Here is a 20,838-nt window from a genome sequence, read left to right as displayed (position 1 = left end):
ACAAAATTCTTATTTTATTAACTGTTCATTCATGTTAGAAAGGATTTTTGGAAGACCAAGCAAGGTATGGAGAATACATTCTGATGAACATGATACACAATGGCATCTCCTCCTGTAAAGTAAATGAATTTAATGTATATATTTGGTTAATAATTATGTCCATACATTAACATGGCACATTGACGTTTGGTGTTCCAAAACATGCATAAAACATGACAGGGGCGGACTGGCTACTCGTAGAGCATGGGAATCCAAGTAAGTCCTCTTCAAACACAAATAATTTACCCAAACCATTGCTATACTAGGTGTAATAGGTCCCCTAGGGACCCAAATCACTCCTGGTCCACCGCTGTACTCATATACAATGAAAGAGTGTTATTGGGATCAAGTACTTATTATTATCATCATCGGCTGCCATAACTAGTGACATTCCTGCTTGGCATAATATTCTCTTACAGTGGGTTTACTGAAATAATATAATGTCAGAAGATGTATATAGTGTGTCAAAGATAGATGTGACTTGTCTTTCTGCATAAAATATTGGTGCTCTTGGACTTTCCTACTCCATTTGTATAGGAACCGATTGCAGGATTTTGGCTCTTAGAATCTTGTAGATCTGTATATTGTGAGAATCATTTGACAATTCTCGGATATTCTGTATAGCATTGTTCCCATAGAATAGATTAGACGCAGAATTAATTCATACATTCACTGATCATTGTTAATGGATTCCGTAAGAGGTCCCATTGTATGTAGGCTATTAGCACCAAGATACAAAGTCCTTAGATTTTTGATCCTCCATTACTTTACTTTTGGCCGTGGCTTGAATTTCAGGGTGTTAAATGCTCCTTCTACAGCTTTGGGCAGGTAGATTGGATATCGCTCTATCCTTTTAATACTTGTGTTCCCCATGCTGCTTCTCCATGACTGGCTGCATATGGAAGCTCTTAAGACTTCTTCTTTGCTTCTCCTTGGTGCCCGTAGAATCCAGTTGGAATGTAAGCTGTGCTCTCTGCTACTTGTGGCCACTGAGAAGGAGAACACAGAGAGGAACAATGACTAAACTCTAATAGACCAAATAATAGGTTAGAATAATATGAATAAATCAATTGTTACATGGCCTCAATTTCCAGGAACAATTTCTGTCTTCAAGATTATAGTGATTACATTTTTGGGACATTGTCTCTATTATAGAAGCAGCACAATTGACGTATTGCGTATATGCCTCAATCAGACTGGTGGAACTTTGATTTTATTTGAATAAAAAAAAATATATATATATATTTTGTGTATATAGTTCCTATATAGAGACAGACTATAATGGTGGGTTTAGATATAATGAAACATGTTGTCATATGTTTGTACAGTCTGTATTATGTATATGCCATATATTCTCTATTGCAGTGTGTTGAATTTTGTCCTGCCTTGTTATTATTATCATTTATTTATAAAGCGCCCTTAATTCCAAAGCGCTATTCAAGAGATAGGGGGTAACAAACAGAAACAATACAAGATCAGGACACATTACATGAAGGCAAATGGCAGACTGGTACACAGTAGTGGATTATAATAGGGGCGTTTTGGGCGGCAGCCCAGGGCCCTGAGCTCCTGGGGGGCCCATGACCACCCAAAAAAACTTATACTTTCAGTGGTGTACTGTCTCCTGGCTACACTTCCGGCATGATTTGCAAAAAATCACAGTTTTTTTATGGCAATTTTGCACAAATCAGGACATCATGACATTATCTATACTGCACTATGAACGCCAGGCTAGTGCTGCCATAGTTACAGTGGGGTGGGGGGGCCCAGGCTTGGTGAACAGCCCGGGGCCTATGGTAAAGTTAATCCGCCCCTGCTGGTACATGGGGGAAGAGGACCCTGCCTGCGAGGGCTTACAATCTATAAGTATCTTTGTATGTAATCCAATGTATGGGTTCTTATTTTGTCATTTTTGTTGATACCTTTAGATAGCTCTGTTCTAACAGAAACCAGGAGGGTATAAAAGGAGCTGGAAGCAGGAAGTAGAGGCACTGTGTGGCTATATGGTGGAGTTTTTCTAGCCTTTAGGCCCTGGTAAGGGTATTTAAGTTTAGGTTAGAGCCCCCTAGAAGATGAAGAAAGGGAGGTGCCTGAAAAACCTGTAGTTAGCATAGGAGACAGGCAGGGGTTTGTCCATTGTGTACTACAGACAGGAGGCTGGAATGCGTTTAAGGATTTTTAACAGTTATTGTATTATTCAGCACCTAGACAAGGGGCAGGAATCAGGTGACGGGCAAGCAAGAATCTTTTGTGCAGTTGGTAAAATCATTATCAGCCATCTAAACAGGAAATGTGTGTGGCTGATAACAACACATTTAAATGGCCGCACGAAAGATGCAGCTATCACTTGTGTGGACTGCCGCATGATTTACTGTATATGCCTTATAGACACACTGCAAGTCAGCACTGATCAGCAAAATACAGGGCCGCATATTGGGCTGTCTATAGGTACCCTTTAGTGTGAGTGGACTGAAGGGTGGGAAGAGCATAATGACGGACCTTTAAATATGCTGCTGGGCTAAATAAAGTTCAGCAGGAAACTGAACATCAGAATAAGGGGACACAATCCTAGGTTAGTTGGGGACTGGAGCAACATAAAATATTTTACTAAAAGAGTAGTAGATGCTTGGAGCAAACTTCCAGCAGATGTGAGTGGTAAATCTACAGTAGTGAAATGTGAATCTGCCTAAGATAAACATATATCTATGGTAAGAAAAAAAAATACTGACCCTATCTTTAAGTAGGCCTTAGAAATTTGACTTTAGCAGCCAGCCAAAGACACAGGTGTATTCAAGAATACAACAGAAATAACGGAATGGGAATAAGAAATATATAGAAAAGACGTATATGTCTTCCTTCTGCTAAATCCACTTCTGGATACTGAACAAAAAACTATAAAACTCCAAGTAACATTGTGATTAAAAAAAAATGTAATTAGTATTTAAAAAATTCGATGAGTTACTTCCTAAAACTAGAGGAGTGTGGCCATTCCTTTTAAAAGTCTTTCACTTTAAATGAATCAGTAATAATACTGTTAGAATACAAACCATCAAAGTCAACATCTGCATGCTTGAAGTCACTCGGTACCGTCCTTATTTTCCTCTCTGTGTCCAGTTCTGCAATTACTGAATCAAAATAAGCTATAGCATCTATGATATCCGAGTTGGGATTCAGCTTTTCATTATCCTTTAAAACCTGTATAAACACAATGAACACTCGGTCAGAAAGGCATCAAAATGAGTATAAAAACCAACCATCCAGAAAACTAGAAGTCTCCACAGTATAGTCACCTCATATTTCAGCTGTTGTAATGTTACTGTAACTGGTGAGATACTGTGAATCAAAATACAGAATATTATATTTTATTTATACCATGTTTTATGTATACAGTGGTGGAAAAGAACATGTATGCAGAACCTCATGTCATAACAAAAACGTGTGTGACACTAGCAATAAGTTACAGCGGGAAAAAGCTTATTGCTCCGTGTAATAGAGACAACAATCAGCCGACGACAACGATCAGTTACGTGTAAAAGCGATGCACGGCTGAAGATTCTGTAAAAAAATAAAATAACTGTATACATCCCTCTCCCAGTGTTCTTCTGCAGCTTCAGAGCAGGACTCTGAACTGACAGGCATCTCAGCCAATCAGTGGCTGGGTGGTCCTGGCCAGTGATTGGCTGAGCAGCCTGTCAGCTCAGAAACCAACTCTGAAGCTGCAGCAGTGGCTCTGGGAAGCAAGCAGAGGGCAAAAGACCGGGAACTGTGGACAGCTAATGTATACAGTTTTAGAGCAAGGGCTGCATGGACACCGCTAATGATGTCCATTCAGCCCTTGCTAAACGATTATCAAGCCATGTAATAGGCTCGGTAAGCGAGCGCCAATCTTGCAGATCGGCGATCACTTACAGGAGGCATTGGGCCATGTAATAACCCTTGTATGGTGTATATACCCATGTACATACAAAGTGGCTGCTATTGATTCTCTAGAAAAGGGGCCTAATATATCTGTATTTTAATGAGTGGTAAGAACCTGTGCTGGGTGCACATTACAGATACAGAAGATTATGGCAGAGTATCACTTCCTCTGGTGTTAGATGGTTATAGGTGTGGGACTGTTTACCTGTTCTTAAAGGAGGTCCCATTTTATTAGTTAAACCATTATGTATGCCCCTGCATATACAGACTGATTTATAGGCTTGGTGGTGGATTAGCTTACTTTTTTTCTCTACTGTAAGGAGCCTGAGGAGAACTAACTGGTCAGGTGATGGTTCTGCAGGAAGTGACATCATAATTCCCAAATGTAAACCTGTACATGCTAAACTAGATCATCTGAACTCTTTAGGGACCCAGACATTTTTTGTTTTTTCCTTCTCGACTTTTAAAAGCTGTAAGTGGTAAGACTTTTATTTCTATAAAAAAAGCTGTATAACAGTTTGTTTTTTTTTTGCAGGGAGTGACCAATGTTTTTAATTGCTCTATTTAAAAATATGTGTGGATTGAAATTAAAGGAGAAGTCCGGCCAAAATTATTTTTTGATATGTTATTACTTAGGGAAAGTTAGACAAATTTCTATTGTACATTAATTATGGTAAGTGCACATATAGGGCTCTCTCTTACCAGCTCCTGGTGCTTCCTGGCCAGCACGTGTGGGAGAGGATGGTCAGTGCGGAAATTAGGAAGCACCGGGAGCTGGTAAGAGAGAGCGGCGGCCAGACGGGGAGTCAGACGGAATAGGGGGAAATTTGCCGGACCCCGGAAGGAGGAGGAGGGGGGAGCGAAGGGGGCATGATCGCTCCTGTGTGATGAACGGCTCCCCCTGCGCCCGGCAGCATCAGCGGCAACATCAGGCCAGTGATAGCGATAACCCAGCTACTACTCCTATCACCTGCTCATATTATGAGCAGATGATGGGAGCAGTAGTTCAGTGTATAAAGTCCAGTCCAGTGCGGCAGGGGATCGGCGGGCGGGGGGGGGGGTGGTGGCGGCGGGAGTGCGGCGGATCGGCGGGCGTACCAATGATGGAGATCGGCCCTGGTACTATTACCCTATCATCTGCTCATACTATGAGCAGATGATGGGGGAATAGTACTGTGTATATGTGGCGGCAGCAGCACCGAGCATGGAGGGAGGGGGGAGGTAGATGCACCAGGACGTCTCTCCCTCCCTGCTCGGTGCCCTCCTAATGTACTGAATGAATACATTTATGCAATACTTTGGATGTATTCATTCAATAAAGCACACTGTACACTACATTACATTACTTTACATAGACATCCATAGAAACAATAAAGTCCCATAGCCTTTTACATATAGAGTGCCCCTGCTGGACACTCCATAGGAATTACACCGTTCGTCGTGACGTCACTGTTTCTGAGAGAATTCTAACACTCCATGATCTACTAATTTATGGGAAATAGCCCTATATGTGCATTTCCCATAATTTATGTACATTAGAAATTCGTCTAACTTTCCATAAATAATAACATATCAAAAAAAAAAAATTGGCCGGACTTCTCCTTTAAATGATGCAAAAAAAAAAAATGTATGGAAAATACATTGCTTTAAAACGAAGTGTTCAGTAGCTGCAAAATAGAAAAGTCCTACTGCCCCTTCTCTTGGCTAACGTTAGACGGATGGAATATCTCTCGCCCATAAGTGATAACTCTTTGGAGAAATTCCGAGCCATATGGGATCCATTGGACGAAGCGTTTGGGTCTGCTCTTCCCTTGTGTGTGTGTCTTTGTCTTGTCATCTGTATGTCCAAACCAGTTTAGCTGTTTTATTAAGAATCCTCATTTGGACTTGATATCTCCTGACTACGCAAAGAGAGAAATGCTCTGATCCTCTCCACTTCTCCTGACACTGATGGATTTCTATAAAGTGGTATGCTTCCTTTCATCTCTGAAGTATCTCAGACTTTCCGACTTTGCTCGGTTAACTTAGAAACATAGAAGTTTGTCGACAGAAAAAGACCACTGGGTCCATCTAGTCTGCCCTTTTAGTATTTCCATTTTTATGGAAATAATGGATTCTGCAACAGCCTTCCGACACCAATTGTGTTCGAGAATGGAGGTATTACTGTATAGTATATTGTGCTTATACTTAGCATTGGAATACTGTACAGTCGCTCAGTGGTCTGTTTCATGCTGATTGTATGTTATTTTATTGAAATATTATAAATAAACAGTTTAAAAACATGAATACACTGCCCCCCCCCCCCAAACCACTTGTACCTTCGGATAGCTGCTTTTAATCCAAGATCTGTCCTGGGGTCCATTCAGCAGGTAATGCAGTTATTGTCATAAAAACAACTTTTAAACTTTCAGCCCTGTGTCAAATTGGCATGGCCTAGAGTGTCTGTGTCCTAGGCTTGCACCGCCTCTCCGTCCTCCTCCCCTTCCTCCACCATAAAGAATGCCCCAGGCAGGATTTATCATATTCATCATCTGTGTGAACGCTGCACATGTGTTGGATCGTTAAGGTACCTGTGCAGTGTTCAGACAGGTGAAGAATAGAAAAAAATGCTGCCCAAGAGTGTTCCTAATGCTGAAGAGGGCGGGGAGGAGGGACGGATGAGGTTGTGCAAGCCTAGGGCACACACACTCTAGGCCATGCCAATTGGACACAGGGCTTCAAGTTTAAAGTTGTTTTTTAGGACAATAACTGTATCACCTGCCAAATGGACTCCAGGACAGAACTTGGAATAAAAGCAGCTATCTGAAGGTACAAGCGGTTGGGGGGGGGGAGATTGTGGGTACAGAGTCGCTTTAAGTTTAGTGGCAGCAGTAAGTGCTAGAAGCAGAGCGAGCAGTGATAGTATCAACACTCAATGTAAAGAGGCTTCTGGACACCATAATCATGTCAGGCGGCCTCCCCCGGGTACTGTATATAAGAAAATACAGTACACTGGGGTGAGTGGGACCATGTTCTGTATAGCACTGTTTGGCAGCTCTTGTGCAGAACAGAGGATCAGGAACTGCAGAGCTTAGATGCTTAGCCCTGCAGTTCCCAACACAAACGTTGGTGGTAGCAGAGCGGGCTGTGTCACCCCTTACTGTTGCCTGCCGACAGAAGTATTTTTTTTATTTTTATTACGTTATATTACAAAAAAACTAACTGTATTAAAACAATTTAATGCTTCAAAACAATATCAATCAGATGTGGTTGGTAAATCTACAGTAGCTTAATATAAGGAAAATAATATAAAGGCAGATTAGACAGACCTGGTAGTGTATATGTCCTTCATGAGGCCTAGTCAACTAAACAGAGGCCAAAATTACACTGGATAATGGTATATGTTTAACGTATAAACCGGGATGTGTATTGTACTGTGTACTGTGAACGTTAACTTGTAAACATAAATGAACAAACTGCAGCTTCATCTCCCTCCTCCCCATATTCTTTCATTAACTAATACAATCTAGACTTTTGGTGAATGAGGAATATTCTGAACATTTACAGAATCTGCAGCTAGTGAGATATATAACAAGGTAGTCACATGCTGATTGATGAAAACTATGATGGCTACACTGTGTTATAGCCATGTGTGTGCCCTCCATGGGCTCTGCTGTTTCTATGTATCACTACATAATAGGGTGGATGGTAAAGTGGCCATCACCCGTGCAGACTGTAATAAAATCGTACTATAGTGATAGTATTTGTCATCTATATATTCTAGAAAAATATAATATTAGGAAAAGTGAATAGAATTTACAGCTTGACAGAAAAGGCCATCTCAGACTTTTCTCTTACCTTTACGTGACCTGTCTCCTGTGGAGGTGACTTTTTTCCAGCTTTGGATAATTTAGTTGATAATGGTGAATATTCCGATGTTCCCGTCATGCACCTTAGATTATGAAGACTAGACAAATATTTTTTTCTAAGAGCTAATAAATCCTGAAGGTATTGAAGGAAATCTTGAGTCTTGGCAAACATCCAGGCCGAGTCCTCCTCCTTGTAGTAGCAGCATCCCGACGCCTCAATATTTGTGGTGCTTTTATATTTTTTTAAAGACTCACCTAAAGTTTGTTTCGCACCTCCGACTACATACATAGAGGTGCTGCGGACCAGGCGGACTGGGGAAAGCGTGCCATTGTAAGCGGTGCCACCTTCTGTGAGGTCACGACTGCACGAGTTCGGGTGAAGAGCCGACTGAATTTTTCTCAGCATGATTTCTGTTGCACGAATATGTGAAACACTTTCAATATACATGTGAGCCTTTGTCTTCTAGGTGACCCAGTTTGAGGGAAGATCAAACGCCTCGACCAAAACTTTTTCGACTTTCCGTAGAGTTTTTTTTTTTTTTAAACCCCAGCCTGTAAATGTTTCAGTGTAACAGTGTTTTACAACAAAGTTTCTTCATTCCTCCACCTAGTCTTCCCGTCCAGACACAAAGCCTCATCACTGATACAGTCTGTAACAGAGGGATCTCATGTGTTTTCTCCATGGTAACAGAAAAGCACATGGGTATCTGGTGTCTGTTTATTGTTGAGGAAATAGAAGAGTCAGATAACCAGATGCAATGAATACTGTACGGAGGAGTCTGGACAGGAAATGGTCTGTAATAGTTAATTTATTATACTCAAATATTCCAATCACTTGTAAGAAATGTAGCAAGACAGTCTTCAAGTTCCAAGGGTGTAAAACAAAGTTTACTTTGTGTTTGCGGCTTATTTCAGTAAAAGCACATGAATACTTTGTTATATTTTCTGGACACTAAAAAGGACTAAATGCTAATCAATGTGTATGCAAGTCTCACTGCTATATGGTTATTACTGGACATCCCTGAATGGAATAGACTAGTCTAATGCTCTATTGCATATTTAAAAAAAAAAAAAAAAAAATTCTGATGCATTCCATCTGTCTTTTTGTGTATATCAGTCTTCTAGGGGCCTATTGAAATGCAATGTGAACACCCCCTTGTGTGTATAAAATAGGGTAAATATACTTTGCTTCTATTTCTGTGTTTGTGCACTTTTTAATACATTTTCTGAAAGTTTCTTTCCACTCCAATTGTATGTGCCACTTACAACCTATGGTTAACCTATAAATACATTGCAACATATGGTGTATAGTGAGTACCTATATGAAGAGGATCACTCTCCTAGAGAATCAGATTTCTATGCAATTTTGTGTGGTGGTTGTGCCAAAGAGGTTTTACTCTACTTTTTTTTTTTGGTTGTATACATAATAATAGTTTGGGTCCCAGGGTTCAGATCTCTCCCCCCAGGCTTTCAACGTGTCATATTAATATTTAATTATAATACTGTATAAGGGTGGCTAAGTGACCAATTCTAGTATTAGTGTAATAAAGGGTAACTAAGGGGTTATATAATAATTGTAATCTAGCTATTAAATGAACAATACCTTAGTGGACTTGGTTTATTAAAGGGGTAGTCCACTCAAATGTAACTTTTCTTATGCTGCTGCCCATGGTGAGACTAACAATTTATTCCATACTTGTTATTATCTATTCAGTCTCCTTCCCCCAGTTCTCAGCTGCCGCTTTCTGCTGAAGGCATAAAAAACTGTGTGTGAGCCGTTGTCTCCTCCCCTCTCCCTTCCAAGACGTCTGATGTAAACAAGTTCCTATCTGCAACTTTGTAATGCTGGGAGGCATAATCACAGTGAGTTCATCAGCAACTTCAGTTGCTGATGAACTGAGTGACCTCAGTTTAACCCTCCCAACATTACAAAGAAGTTACAAAGTTGTAGATAAAGCCTGTGCACATCAGCCATCTCACAAGGGGTGGGGGTGCCAAAAGAAAAGCACAAACACAGATTTTTGTGTCTTCATCAGAAAGCAGCAGCTCAGAACTGGGGGAAGGAGACTGAATAGATATTAACCAGTATAGATCTAATTGTTAGTCTAACCATGAGCAGCAACATATGAAAAGTTATGTTTGAGTGGAATACTCAAGGGGTTATTATTAATAGCATACTGTCCTGGGTTGGCTTAAAGGGTAACCATGGAAGCTCACTGCTTGGCAATGTTCAGAAATCCCATAGAGAATGAATGGAGTGCTAGCTGCACAATAATACTTCATACTTTCCAATAACATTTATCTTTAGATTTATCCCCCACAGTTTTGTCTTATGCACTGGATAAAGATAATGTTTGATAATCAGAATACCCATTTATATACTGTTTTGAGGTTTTGTACTGTTCATAGAAGTCTTGAAGATGGAAAGGTGAGGAGGGTTGAATAGTTTGAGACCGGCAGGGCCAGGGGGGCTCAGAAACAGGGCTCTAGCATGTAGTCCTCAGAGACAGGTAAAGATTAGAGCTGAAGTTGGCAGAAAGGGAACACTGGAGGAATTGTCATATACTAGTTATAGAATATATTTATATATTAATATAGTTATAGAGTTAAAGAAATAAAGCTGCTTGTCATGTACATATAGGGCAGTTTATTCTTAAAGAAGAAGTCCCAGATGGGTAAGTATTCTTTCTTTATTATGTTCCTGCACACCTTCAAACCTGTAAATATTTTTACTTTCACAGAATTTCTCAAAGTGCAGGTAGTCTTTAAGGCTGGAATCACACATGTAGTTTTTGGTACAGTTCTTGAGCCAAACAGGGATATGAAATTTAAAGAAAGGACAAATATTTATTTTTCTTCATGCTGGATCCACTTCTGGTTTAAAAATAGCATTACAAACTCTCCTTAAAGGGGTTATGCAGGCGTAAAAAAAAACATGTCTGCTTTCTTTCAGACACAACACTCCTCTTGTCCTTTGTTTTTGCAGCTCAGTTCCATTAAAGTGAATGGAGCTAAAATGTAATAACACACAAACTAGGGACAGGGGTGGTGCTGATTTTGTTCCAGATCAACTAAAAAAAGGTTACCTATTTCTCAATGTCATACTGTGTATGTAGAAATTTAATTCTTTTAACCCCTTAGCGACCCATGACGTATATGATACGTGATGGTGCCGCAGGGGGTGTTCAGAGCGGGGTCCCGCCGGGACCCCGCTCTGAACGGCACCGATCCCGGCTGCAATCTGCAGCCGGGCAGTGCCTCTATTAGCCGGCGCGGGTCCCGTTGCCGCGCCGGCTAATTAAGCCCTTCAATGCAGCTGTCAAACCTGACAGCTGCATTGAAGTGCTTTCCTCCGTGCATCCCTGGTGTCTAGTGGCACGGATCTCCCCCCCCGCGATGCGATCGCGGGGGGGAGATCCGTTCTTCTGCCCGTGCCGGGCCTCAGCGTCGGAATGACGCTGATCCTGGCTCGGCAATAGATTGCTGTGGCCAGCTGCATAGCAATCTATGACTGATCTAATGGATCTTTGCTGTGTATATACACAGCATTGATCTCTATGAGAGATCAGTGCTATGTATATACAAGCCCCCCAGGGGGGCTTCTAGTGTATGTAAAAAAAAAGTAAAAAAGTGTTTTTATTAATAAAAAATCCCCTCCCCTAATAAAAGTCCAAATCACCCCCCTTTTCCCATTTTATAAATATAAATTAATAAATAAATAAATAAACATATTTAGTATCACCGCACAGTAATCGCCCGAACTATTAATTAATCACACTCCTGATCTCGCACGGTAAACGGCGTCAGCGCAAAAAAATCCCAAAGTGCAAAATTGCGCATTTTTGGTCGCATCAAATCCAGAAAAAATGTAATAAAAAACTATCAAAAAGTCGTATATGCGCAATCAAGGTACCGATAGAAAGAACGCATCATGGCGCAAAAACTGACACCTCACACAGCCCCATAGACCAAAGGATAAAAGCGCTATAAGCCTGGGAATGGAGCGATTTTAAGTGACATATATTTGTTAACAATAGTTTGAATTTTTTACAGGCCATCAGATACAATATAAGTTATACTTGTTATATATCGTTGTAATCGTAACGACTTGAGGAACATGCATAACAAGTCAGTTTTACCATAGGGCGAACGGCGTAAATGCAAAACTCCCCGAAATCAAAACAAATTCGTTTTTTTTTCAATTTGACAGCGCAAATGATTTTTTTCCGGTTTCACAACATATTTTATGGAAAAATTATGCCTGTAATTGCAAAGTAAAATTGGTTTTGCAAAAAATAAGCACTCATATAAGTCTCTAGGTGAAAAAATGCATAAAATGGAAAAAGCAAAAGCGCAAAAACGAAAATTGGCTTTGACCTTAAGGGGTTAAACTCCATTCCTGAAGTTCACATGAATATCCACTAGATGGTGATATAATCTGCTTGATATTGGTTCATCGTGAACTAGTTCTCACAATCCAAAGGAAATGATTGGAGATGATTGAACCTTTGAAAATTCACTTTGGTGTTGATTCACAGAAACTGGTCCCAAGTTAAACACACAAAACAACAACAACAACAACAAAAAGCTGTCCGTAAACAGCACAATATATACTTGGCTTTGGGACAAACCAAGTAGTGGAGTCTAAGTGCCCTCTAGACTTCCAGTATTTATCGTGCTGAAGGATGGTAAGGCAGGACTTCTGCTACTAGAGAGTACCGGGTTGCCTCCCAAGAGTTGTTCCACTGTGGTGGTGACCAGTGTTGGACTGGAGTATCTGGGGCCCACCAAAGGAAATGATCCTGGGGGCCCACCAATGAAGAGCCAGTGAGAAACGGCATGTAAGTCAGTGTTAGGGTACAAACACACACACCGTATACGCAGCAGATATGCAGCAGATCTGCAGCAGATTTGATGGTGCAGATTTGATGCTGTGTTCAGTTATTTAGATCTAATCTGCTGCGTATTTGCTGCGTATCCCAGCAGAAAATACGCTGCGTATACGGTGTGTGTGTTTATACCCTTAGTGCCGGTTCTAAAGCTGATGGGCCAGTCCGAAACTTGTGATGACTGAGCAAGCACTAGGACACAGGCAGAGGTGAGACTGGTGAGGCATAGGTAATAGTCTGACAGCCAGGTTACAGAGTTAAATGCAGCCATATGAGTCATGGCAAGCGATGCAGGTAAGATACTAGAAGGCAGTTTAGAAACACATACATTTCCTATGGAAAACCCACACTATTGCTCAGCCACAGGTGAGTAGGCAAACATAGGTAGTGCCAGGCAGAATAGGCGGAGGACACAGTAAAAGAGTGCACGCTAGCCCTCTATGTTACAAGGGCACATGTGCATGCAACCTAAGGGCCATATTACAAGGAGGGATAATTAGCAATTCGGACGATTATCACTCCATGTAATAGAGACAATGATCAGCCAATGATTTTAGGCCCTAACCTACAATCATCAGGCTGATGGCTGAAAATTGAACAGGTAATACATTAACTTCCCCTGCGCCCTGAATGCCCCCTGGTCCGTGGCTGCAGCTTTAGAGCTCTAAGCTGACAGGCCTCTCAGCCAATCACTGGCTGTAGCGGTCCCAGCCATTGATTGGCTGAGCAGTCTGTCTGAAGCTGAGCTCTAAGCTGCAGTCATTGTGCTGGGATGCATGCAGAGTGCAGGAGAAGACCGGGAGAGTGGACAGGTAATGTATTAACTGTTTGGGCAAGGGCTGCAGGAACATCGCTAACGATGTCCATGTAGCCCTTGCTGAACAATTATTGGGAGGTGTAATGCTGCATTTACACGGAACGATTATCGGTCGAATTTTCGCAATAACAATCGCATTCGAGCGATAATCGGCTCGTGTAAACACAGTGAACGATCAAGCGACGAGCGAGAAATCGTTCATTTTGATCTTTCAACATGTTCTCAAATCGTCATTCTTCGTTCCCTAAAAAGTCGCAGATCGCTTTGTGTAAACAGTCTTTCAAAGATTCACCCTATGTGAAAGATGGGCTTAAGCGATCTTAAAAACAATCGCAATAACAATTTTTTTAACGATTTATTCGTCTAAACACTGATCGTTATAAAACCAAATAGTTGCTTCAAAATCGTTAAACGATCGATTAGGCGAATTATCGCTTTGTGTAAACGCAGCATAATAGGCCCAGTAAACGAGCACTGATCTAGCAGATTGGCACTCGTTTACAATATTGATTGAGCTTTCATTGCCTGTGTGATAGTACCCTAAGGGCCAGACCAGGAACTGCGGCTATGGTGGAGGAAGCAGGAAGAGGGTAGGCGGAGACAGCCTAGGTCTGGCAGATAGCTCACTTGCAGTGTGTACTGGAGAGATGCTACATTGGCTGGTGCCAACCATGGGAGTCACACATAATGTAGTATTTTTCCAAGAATACATCATGAAATATGTGGCAGAAATTTTAACAGTTATAGACACGGATTAGCCTACAAATTCTCGATTTCCAATGCATTTTCCACACGGAATATGTGATAGTGTAAACTACACAAAAACACAAATACCATGGGGGAGATTTATCAAACATGGTGTAAAGTGACACTGGCTCAGTTGCCCCTAGCAACCAATCAGATTCCACCTTTCATTTTCCAAAGAGTCTGTGAGGAATAAAAGGTGGAATCTGATTGGTTGCTAGGGGCAACAGAGACAGTTTCACTTTACACCATGTTTGATAAATCTCCCCCTCTGTTTCTTGTGATACAATGATACAATATGTAAACTTTAGAAGAAGCAAAATAGACTGCTATCTGTTTTCTGATAGAAACACCCATTGTAGAGGGATAGCAATGTGAATGCATCCGTATGTGTTCCATGATGATCTGTACAGCATCCGTATTGTGGTGTTGTCACAGTTAAGAAAAACATGGCGGCCTACTATCAGATATAGCACCTCTGCTCCTGTCCTTAGTTTGGGTGTGGGGTTTTGTAGAACCTGAGGACAGAGGTGGCGTTGTTTTTGCAATAAAGTAGCTGTGCTTTTTCTAATCCTAGATAACCCCTTTAACTATCCCAGCTAGATGACAGCCCAGCAATATTTACTATACAGATCCACTATGGATGTAAGGGCCCTATTCCACAGTAACGATAATCGGCCGGATCGGGCCCATTTGGCCCGATTCGGCCGATTATCGTTCAGTGAAATAGAGAGAACGATCAGCCGATGATCGTTCATTTAGGGCCAGACCTAAAATCATCTTTCCCCCACCGCGCATCGCTACGGTTGAATAGCGGTGCGTGGCGGGCGACCGACGATTTGAGAAGAAACAGCAGCAGCATAATCATACATTACCTGGCTGCAGGGCTTCTTCTTGCGCTGTCTTCATCCCCGGGTCCCGCGCGCTCTATCTTCTGAATGGCCGGTCAGCTGACGGAGCGCTCAGCCAATCACAGGCTGTGACCGCCGCGGCCTGTGATTGGCTGAGTGTGGCCTGTCAGCTGACCGGCCATTCAGAAGATAGAGCGTGGGGGACCCGGGGAGGAGACGGAGCGGAGGACAAGCCCTGCAGCCAGGTAATGTATGATGCTGGAAGGGCTGCAAGGACATCGGTAATGATGTCCTTGCAGCCCTCGCTCAACGATCATCGGGCCGTGGAATAGGCCCAGTAAATGAGCGGCGATCTAGCAGATCGCCGCTCGTTTACATCGTTGATCGGGCCCTCCTCGGCCCGTGGAATAGGACCCTAAGGCCCTGTTCACACTACAGAATCAGTGCCAAGATTCTGTGCGGAAACCCCCGCACAGACTTGCCGCCTAATCCTGCCTTCAATGGGAGGGCTTGGCTCCTCCGCTCTCTGTGCCTCTCCAGAGGCAGGATTCGGCGTGGGTTTTTTTTTGCGCAGAATCTCAGCGCCGATTCCGTAGTGTAAATGGGGCCTAATACTAATTCAATTTCATCTGTAATACATCCATATTTTACATCCACATTACAGCTGTATATCAACACACTTGTTCAGATAAGGGATAATGGCCTGGGACAAGTAAGGGCTGGACCCCATTCACCACTGCCATGATTATATATATATATACACTGTATATTTAAAATTCTATGTGTGAGAGCGGATCTATCTCACACACAGTTACAGAATTGTCATTGCAGAGCTGCTCTCATGTCGTTTGCTGGCTGCCTGTGAATATACGCCACTTGCTGTGTAAGCTCGGAGGATTACAGCACCTTTGGGAAGCAGAGCATGAAGCAAACAAACATATGAGGTCATCCATAATCCCTGATGTTACTTACTAGGAGTCAATGTTGAAACTACCGTTGTGGTGTAAATACCAAGCCATCTTAGCAGTCCCCACAGGCAATTCTTATAGACCATGATGTAAAGCCACAGTTAATCCAAAATAATGGTCTACAAGAACCCAATGGATCTGGCAGTAAACATCATGCTTTATGATGTTGGGAAACATCTAGAATCACATACGCTGTATATACAAGAGTATTTACATGCAAATCACCCACAATTTCCAAGGAAACATTATAGACAAAGCTGAATCCATACCAGGTAGTCTTATACAAAGCCAAGGGCCGCTAATCTCAACCTGAGAAGATCTCATGTCTCCCCCTCTATACTAAGGCCCTCTACCTCATGACATTATGTCGTTGTCAGGCAGATATCTCCCTGTGTAATGGAGCCAGCCATCAGCCAATCGCTCTGCGGCTGATCACTGACTTTAAATCTGCTAAATAATACACGATCATCGAGTCGTATGTTAAAGTACTATTAATGTTAATAATAATAATAATAATAATAATAATTAAAAGTTATGATTTATGTCTTTGTTTTGTTGCTGTGAAAGTGAAATTTCCCTTGGGATCAATAAAGTGTATATTATCGTACATCACTAATAGATGACACCAATGTTCAACAGATGTGATGCACTGAGACAAATTTACTTTTTATAAGCACTACATTCTGTCAATCAGAGGGATCACATCAAGCAATACACCATGAATTATTTTCCGATATCTCCTTTAAACCCAGCATGAAGAAGGTCACTTGAGGGTTTGCACTACATTTCAATTTCAGAACTTAAAGGGATATTCCACTCAGACATAACTTTTGATATGTTGCTGCTCCTGGGGAGACTAATAATTCCTTCCATACTTGTTATTATCCATTAAGTCTTCTTCCCCCAGTTCTGAGCTGCTGCTTTCTGCTGAAGACACAAAAAACTGTGTGAGCTTTTCTCTCAGTCTCCCCCTCCTCCCCCTCCCTTCTGACACAGCTAATGTAAACAATTTTGTAATGCTTGGAGGATTAATCACAGATACAGTCTGCCAGGGACTTGTTTACAAAGCAGTCTTGGGGGAGGGGGCAGGAGGCGGAGATGGAGAGAAAAGCTCACACACGGATTTTGTGTCTTCAGCAGAAAGCAGCAGCGGAAAACTGTGGGAAGGAGGTTGAATAGATAATAACAAGTATGGAAGGAATTGTTAGTCTCACTATGGGCAACAACATGGGTTGTTATTATTATTATTATTACTGTTGTTATACTCAGTTCAGCATACAAAGCACTATAGGACCCAGAAGCATAACCTGAAGCTTTTGTGGCCAATGGGGAAACTGATTGGGCGCCTACCTATATCTGCCTCCCCTATAGCCACTTCCCTGTAGCACAAAAAATTTCAACACTGGACCTTGTAAAGCTTCTAAACAAAATGTATAGCGCCAGCACTTTATATTATTGTGGACAGTCAGGGCTAGAAAGTTAAGAATGCCAAACACAGTGAAACAGGAGAAAGTTGTTAAGATTTAGAAAAAGAACTTGGAGAATACACCCATAAAGATCACTGACAGCCCTGCTCATCATTCATTTATGGACAGGCTTCTGGTAGCCCTATAAACAAGCCGCCCACTGCTTTCCAATGCTCCCTGTCAGAAGAACTCATAATTGATGCTGGGGAATGTGGCTGCAGCAGGAAAAAAACACGCAGAGAGCTCAACATGGCAGAGCACAGAGGAGACCCATCCAGCCCATCAATTCCCTTCATTTAAATTCTTCTCCCTAATACAATAAATTCCTTATGCCGTAACATTCTTTACGTCGGCTCTGTTTATTTCTCCATAAACTAAGCAACACCACTCGGTCCTTATTTTACGAGAAGACATTTACCAGCACAAATACCATTCATCAGCACAGGTCAATGCAGCCACTTAAAGGAGAATGGAGACTTTCACTGAACCCAAACTAATAGGACCCTGCGGGCACAGTTCATGCAGAATTGTCTCATGGCCTTTCTCCAAGCATCCATACATAGCGGATTTATGATATTACATGTGTGTGGTCTGATAAAACAAGAGGTATACGGAACAGTAGCCGTCTTTATTATCCGATGGACCATTGTGAATGGGTAGTTGCAGAGTTGGAAGACAATATTCAGCACTACCATTTCTGCACTGCATAGATGGGGTGACACTTTTTGTAGAATAGGAATAGCCGAGAACAGCATGCTGGTCACAAACAGATATAATGCAACGGTGCATTCTGTAGCGTCAGCTCTCACCTATATAGTGAATGTTCAAAAAGTTACCAGAGGATGGCAGCATAACCAGTATTATCTTCTATGCAGCCATAAACCTTTTATAAATGACATAGGTGCAGCTTACTTAGAAGTAGAGATAAGCGAAGAAGCCGGAAATTTGTTTTACAAGCTTCGCAAATTTTTGGTCAAATGCAAAACGTCAATTGCGAATTGAATTTCATTAAAACAGTCAAAACTATAGTAGTCGTAGTACTGGGACTATTACAGAAGGGCGAATGTGTTGAAGCATGTTGTTGTAAAAGTGTAAAAAATGGGAAAATCACAATTTGAAAAATGCCAATCAGCCAGTCACTCATCCAATTTCCGCCATTCCTCTCCTCTCTGTCCCTATATCGCTCTGTTAGTCTCTCCCTGTTGTTAGTCTCTCCCTGCTCTGCTGTAAATGCCTGCTGCCATCCTGCTCTCTCCTCCACACACACAGCCGACCTCCGTTACCAAACCACCTTCTATAGAGGGGGAGGTGCTGACATTACAGCGGGGCCTGCAGCTGATTGGACAGGCGCTAGAGATTATGGTTTATCCCTTTCTCCCACCCAGTGACGCTCAAGACAGCAAATTGCCGGGAATTCCCTTTGAAGAACAAAGTGTATTGACGAACCAATTCACAGCAAATTTTGATTCACCGGATTCACTTCACTCATCTCTAATTAAAAGCCTTTTTTAAGCCTTGAAATAAGACCTCTTAGTAAGTCTGGCTTCACACAGCAATTTTCTAAAAATAAATAAATAAAAATATACCGTTCAACACTTGGAAAACAAAAAAGGTTAAAAATCAACCACATTGCATGTGCCCCTGGCATATTTCACAGTGTCCTAAACCCCTAATGAATCAATAGAGAAACATGTTGGAGAATTGAACATGCAATATTAATTTTTAGACTTATTTTACTAGTTGTGAGATACTGTAATGGTCCCATGGATACAGAATAGTCTACCCTTCTTACCTGTGATTGACTGAGCAGTCACATCCTTGTCTTGACACTGGGCATCATCAGAATGGTGGCAATGGAGTATCGTGGCCTGTAAGTACAGATTTTTTATTCTATGTCAAATTAATGAGCAGATGACAGAAAAAAAGCAAAAAAAATTAAAAATAAAAGAACTGTTTACCACATGTGACTTACACAGAATGTATACCAGCTGTACACAATATTTCACATAGCAGTCTTTATTGAAACGCACATTTACACTACCAGCAGTATGGCTAAAGTAGGATTGGGGGTTCTAAGCAGCTTATAAATACTGAACAGTTTATTAGTATGTGATGAAATGATACAATGGTGAATTCTAAAGATAAAATCCGCAATGTATGTGATATGAGAGATGCTTCTGACTGGTAATGTATTGTTGGTGCCAAATGAGGCACAGGCTTGGATACTGATACAATACAATTGTGTGTTTGATGAATCCACTTTAGTATAGTTGCATCATAATAGTTTAGATCATTGCTGAGCTGTAAAGTAACAATGCTTCATCTAATTTACATTATACAACATATCCATTGTACTCATTGCAGAGAATGGTACACACTGGTGGGATATCTTGAATAGAAAAATATACATCTTCATGTGGCTTATATCAGTCTTAAAACCAATTTGAACCATTTTGGTTCTAAGGACAATGGACCTGTCCATGTAAACTGCTGCCCCTAATATTTAGGTAAAAAATTTGAAATAATTGTTTCACCCATCAATGTCTATTTGTGGGTTCTATGTGGCAACAGATCTAGGAAAGCTCTATGCTTTTTTTTCTTTTGGGAGCTATAATGGCCAACCACGCAGCTCCTGGAAAATCAGCCTAGAAATCAGTGGTCGTCATTGATCAAACACTTATTGTATATGTGGTGTCCCACCATGGGTGTTGCTACCAGTTACACCCTTCGCAAAAGCCAGTACTTTTTGTAAGTAAGTGGTGATGTAGTAGTGTTAAAGTTTCGCCACAAGATGTTGCTATTGTATGTGTAGTTAGTTGTTGCACAGCTGTAGGATTGAAAGGGTTATTGTGTATTTATGTGTCACATGGATCTGTAGACCAGTGAGTAGACCATGAAAGTACTTTCTTCTTCTGCCCTATCATTTCTTTCTTTACTTCTCCTATATGCACTCTTCACCCATTCACAGCACACCTTACAGGGGCTGTAGATAGGAAGTTACATGGGTAGAGGAAGTGTAGTTTAGTCTTAGTCAGGTTACTGTGCAGTGAGGAAGCAAGACAGGGCAGTCCCAGCAGCAGTCAAGCTGGGCCTTGGCTTATGCCAGGTTCCCTGTCAGGGACAGAAGAACCAGTCTAGTGTAGTGGTCTTGTGTATTCAGACGCTGGAGAGACAGGATGCAACCTAGAGTTTCTTCTCAAGAAACTCTACTCAACACTATCCAGTTCTAAACCCTTCCCTAGAGAGGACAAGTTAGAGATCATCTCAACCCACGCCGTGGATAAGGAGAGTCACAGTG

The 20,838-nt window shown here is 41.5% G+C and overlaps 1 protein-coding gene across 1 annotated transcript; it reads right to left on the bottom strand.

The window, feature by feature from the left end:
• Positions 1 to 28: 28 nt before the first annotated feature.
• Positions 29 to 9,414, bottom strand: C5H13orf42 (chromosome 5 C13orf42 homolog). Its single transcript, XM_069972116.1, has 3 exons — positions 7,795 to 9,414; positions 3,087 to 3,234; positions 29 to 1,028 (listed from the first exon to the last, which is right to left on the bottom strand). Exons 1-3 carry the CDS (start codon positions 8,251 to 8,253, stop codon positions 802 to 804), a joined length of 834 nt encoding a protein of 277 aa, XP_069828217.1. The 5' UTR covers positions 8,254 to 9,414; the 3' UTR covers positions 29 to 801.
• Between the last annotated feature and the right edge of the window lie 11,424 nt (positions 9,415 to 20,838).

This window comes from Dendropsophus ebraccatus, chromosome 5, assembly GCF_027789765.1.
Source record: "Dendropsophus ebraccatus isolate aDenEbr1 chromosome 5, aDenEbr1.pat, whole genome shotgun sequence".
Taxonomy (NCBI): Eukaryota; Metazoa; Chordata; class Amphibia; order Anura; family Hylidae; genus Dendropsophus; species Dendropsophus ebraccatus.
Note: the sequence above shows the minus strand (reverse complement) of the source record. Positions and strands in the feature narration are given on the sequence as shown.

Bases quoted from the DNA above. Each gene is read 5' to 3' on its own strand.
- C5H13orf42 (XM_069972116.1), bottom strand. From the start codon at position 8,253: ATGTATATTGAAAGTGTTTCACATATTCGTGCAACAGAAATCATGCTG. The intron at 3,235-7,794 runs GTAAGAGAAAAG...GTGTTTATACAG, and splicing joins AGGAGACAGGTCACGTAAAG to GTTTTAAAGGATAATGAAAA. The intron at 1,029-3,086 runs GTTTGTATTCTA...TCTCCTTCTCAG, and splicing joins TGCAGATGTTGACTTTGATG to TGGCCACAAGTAGCAGAGAG.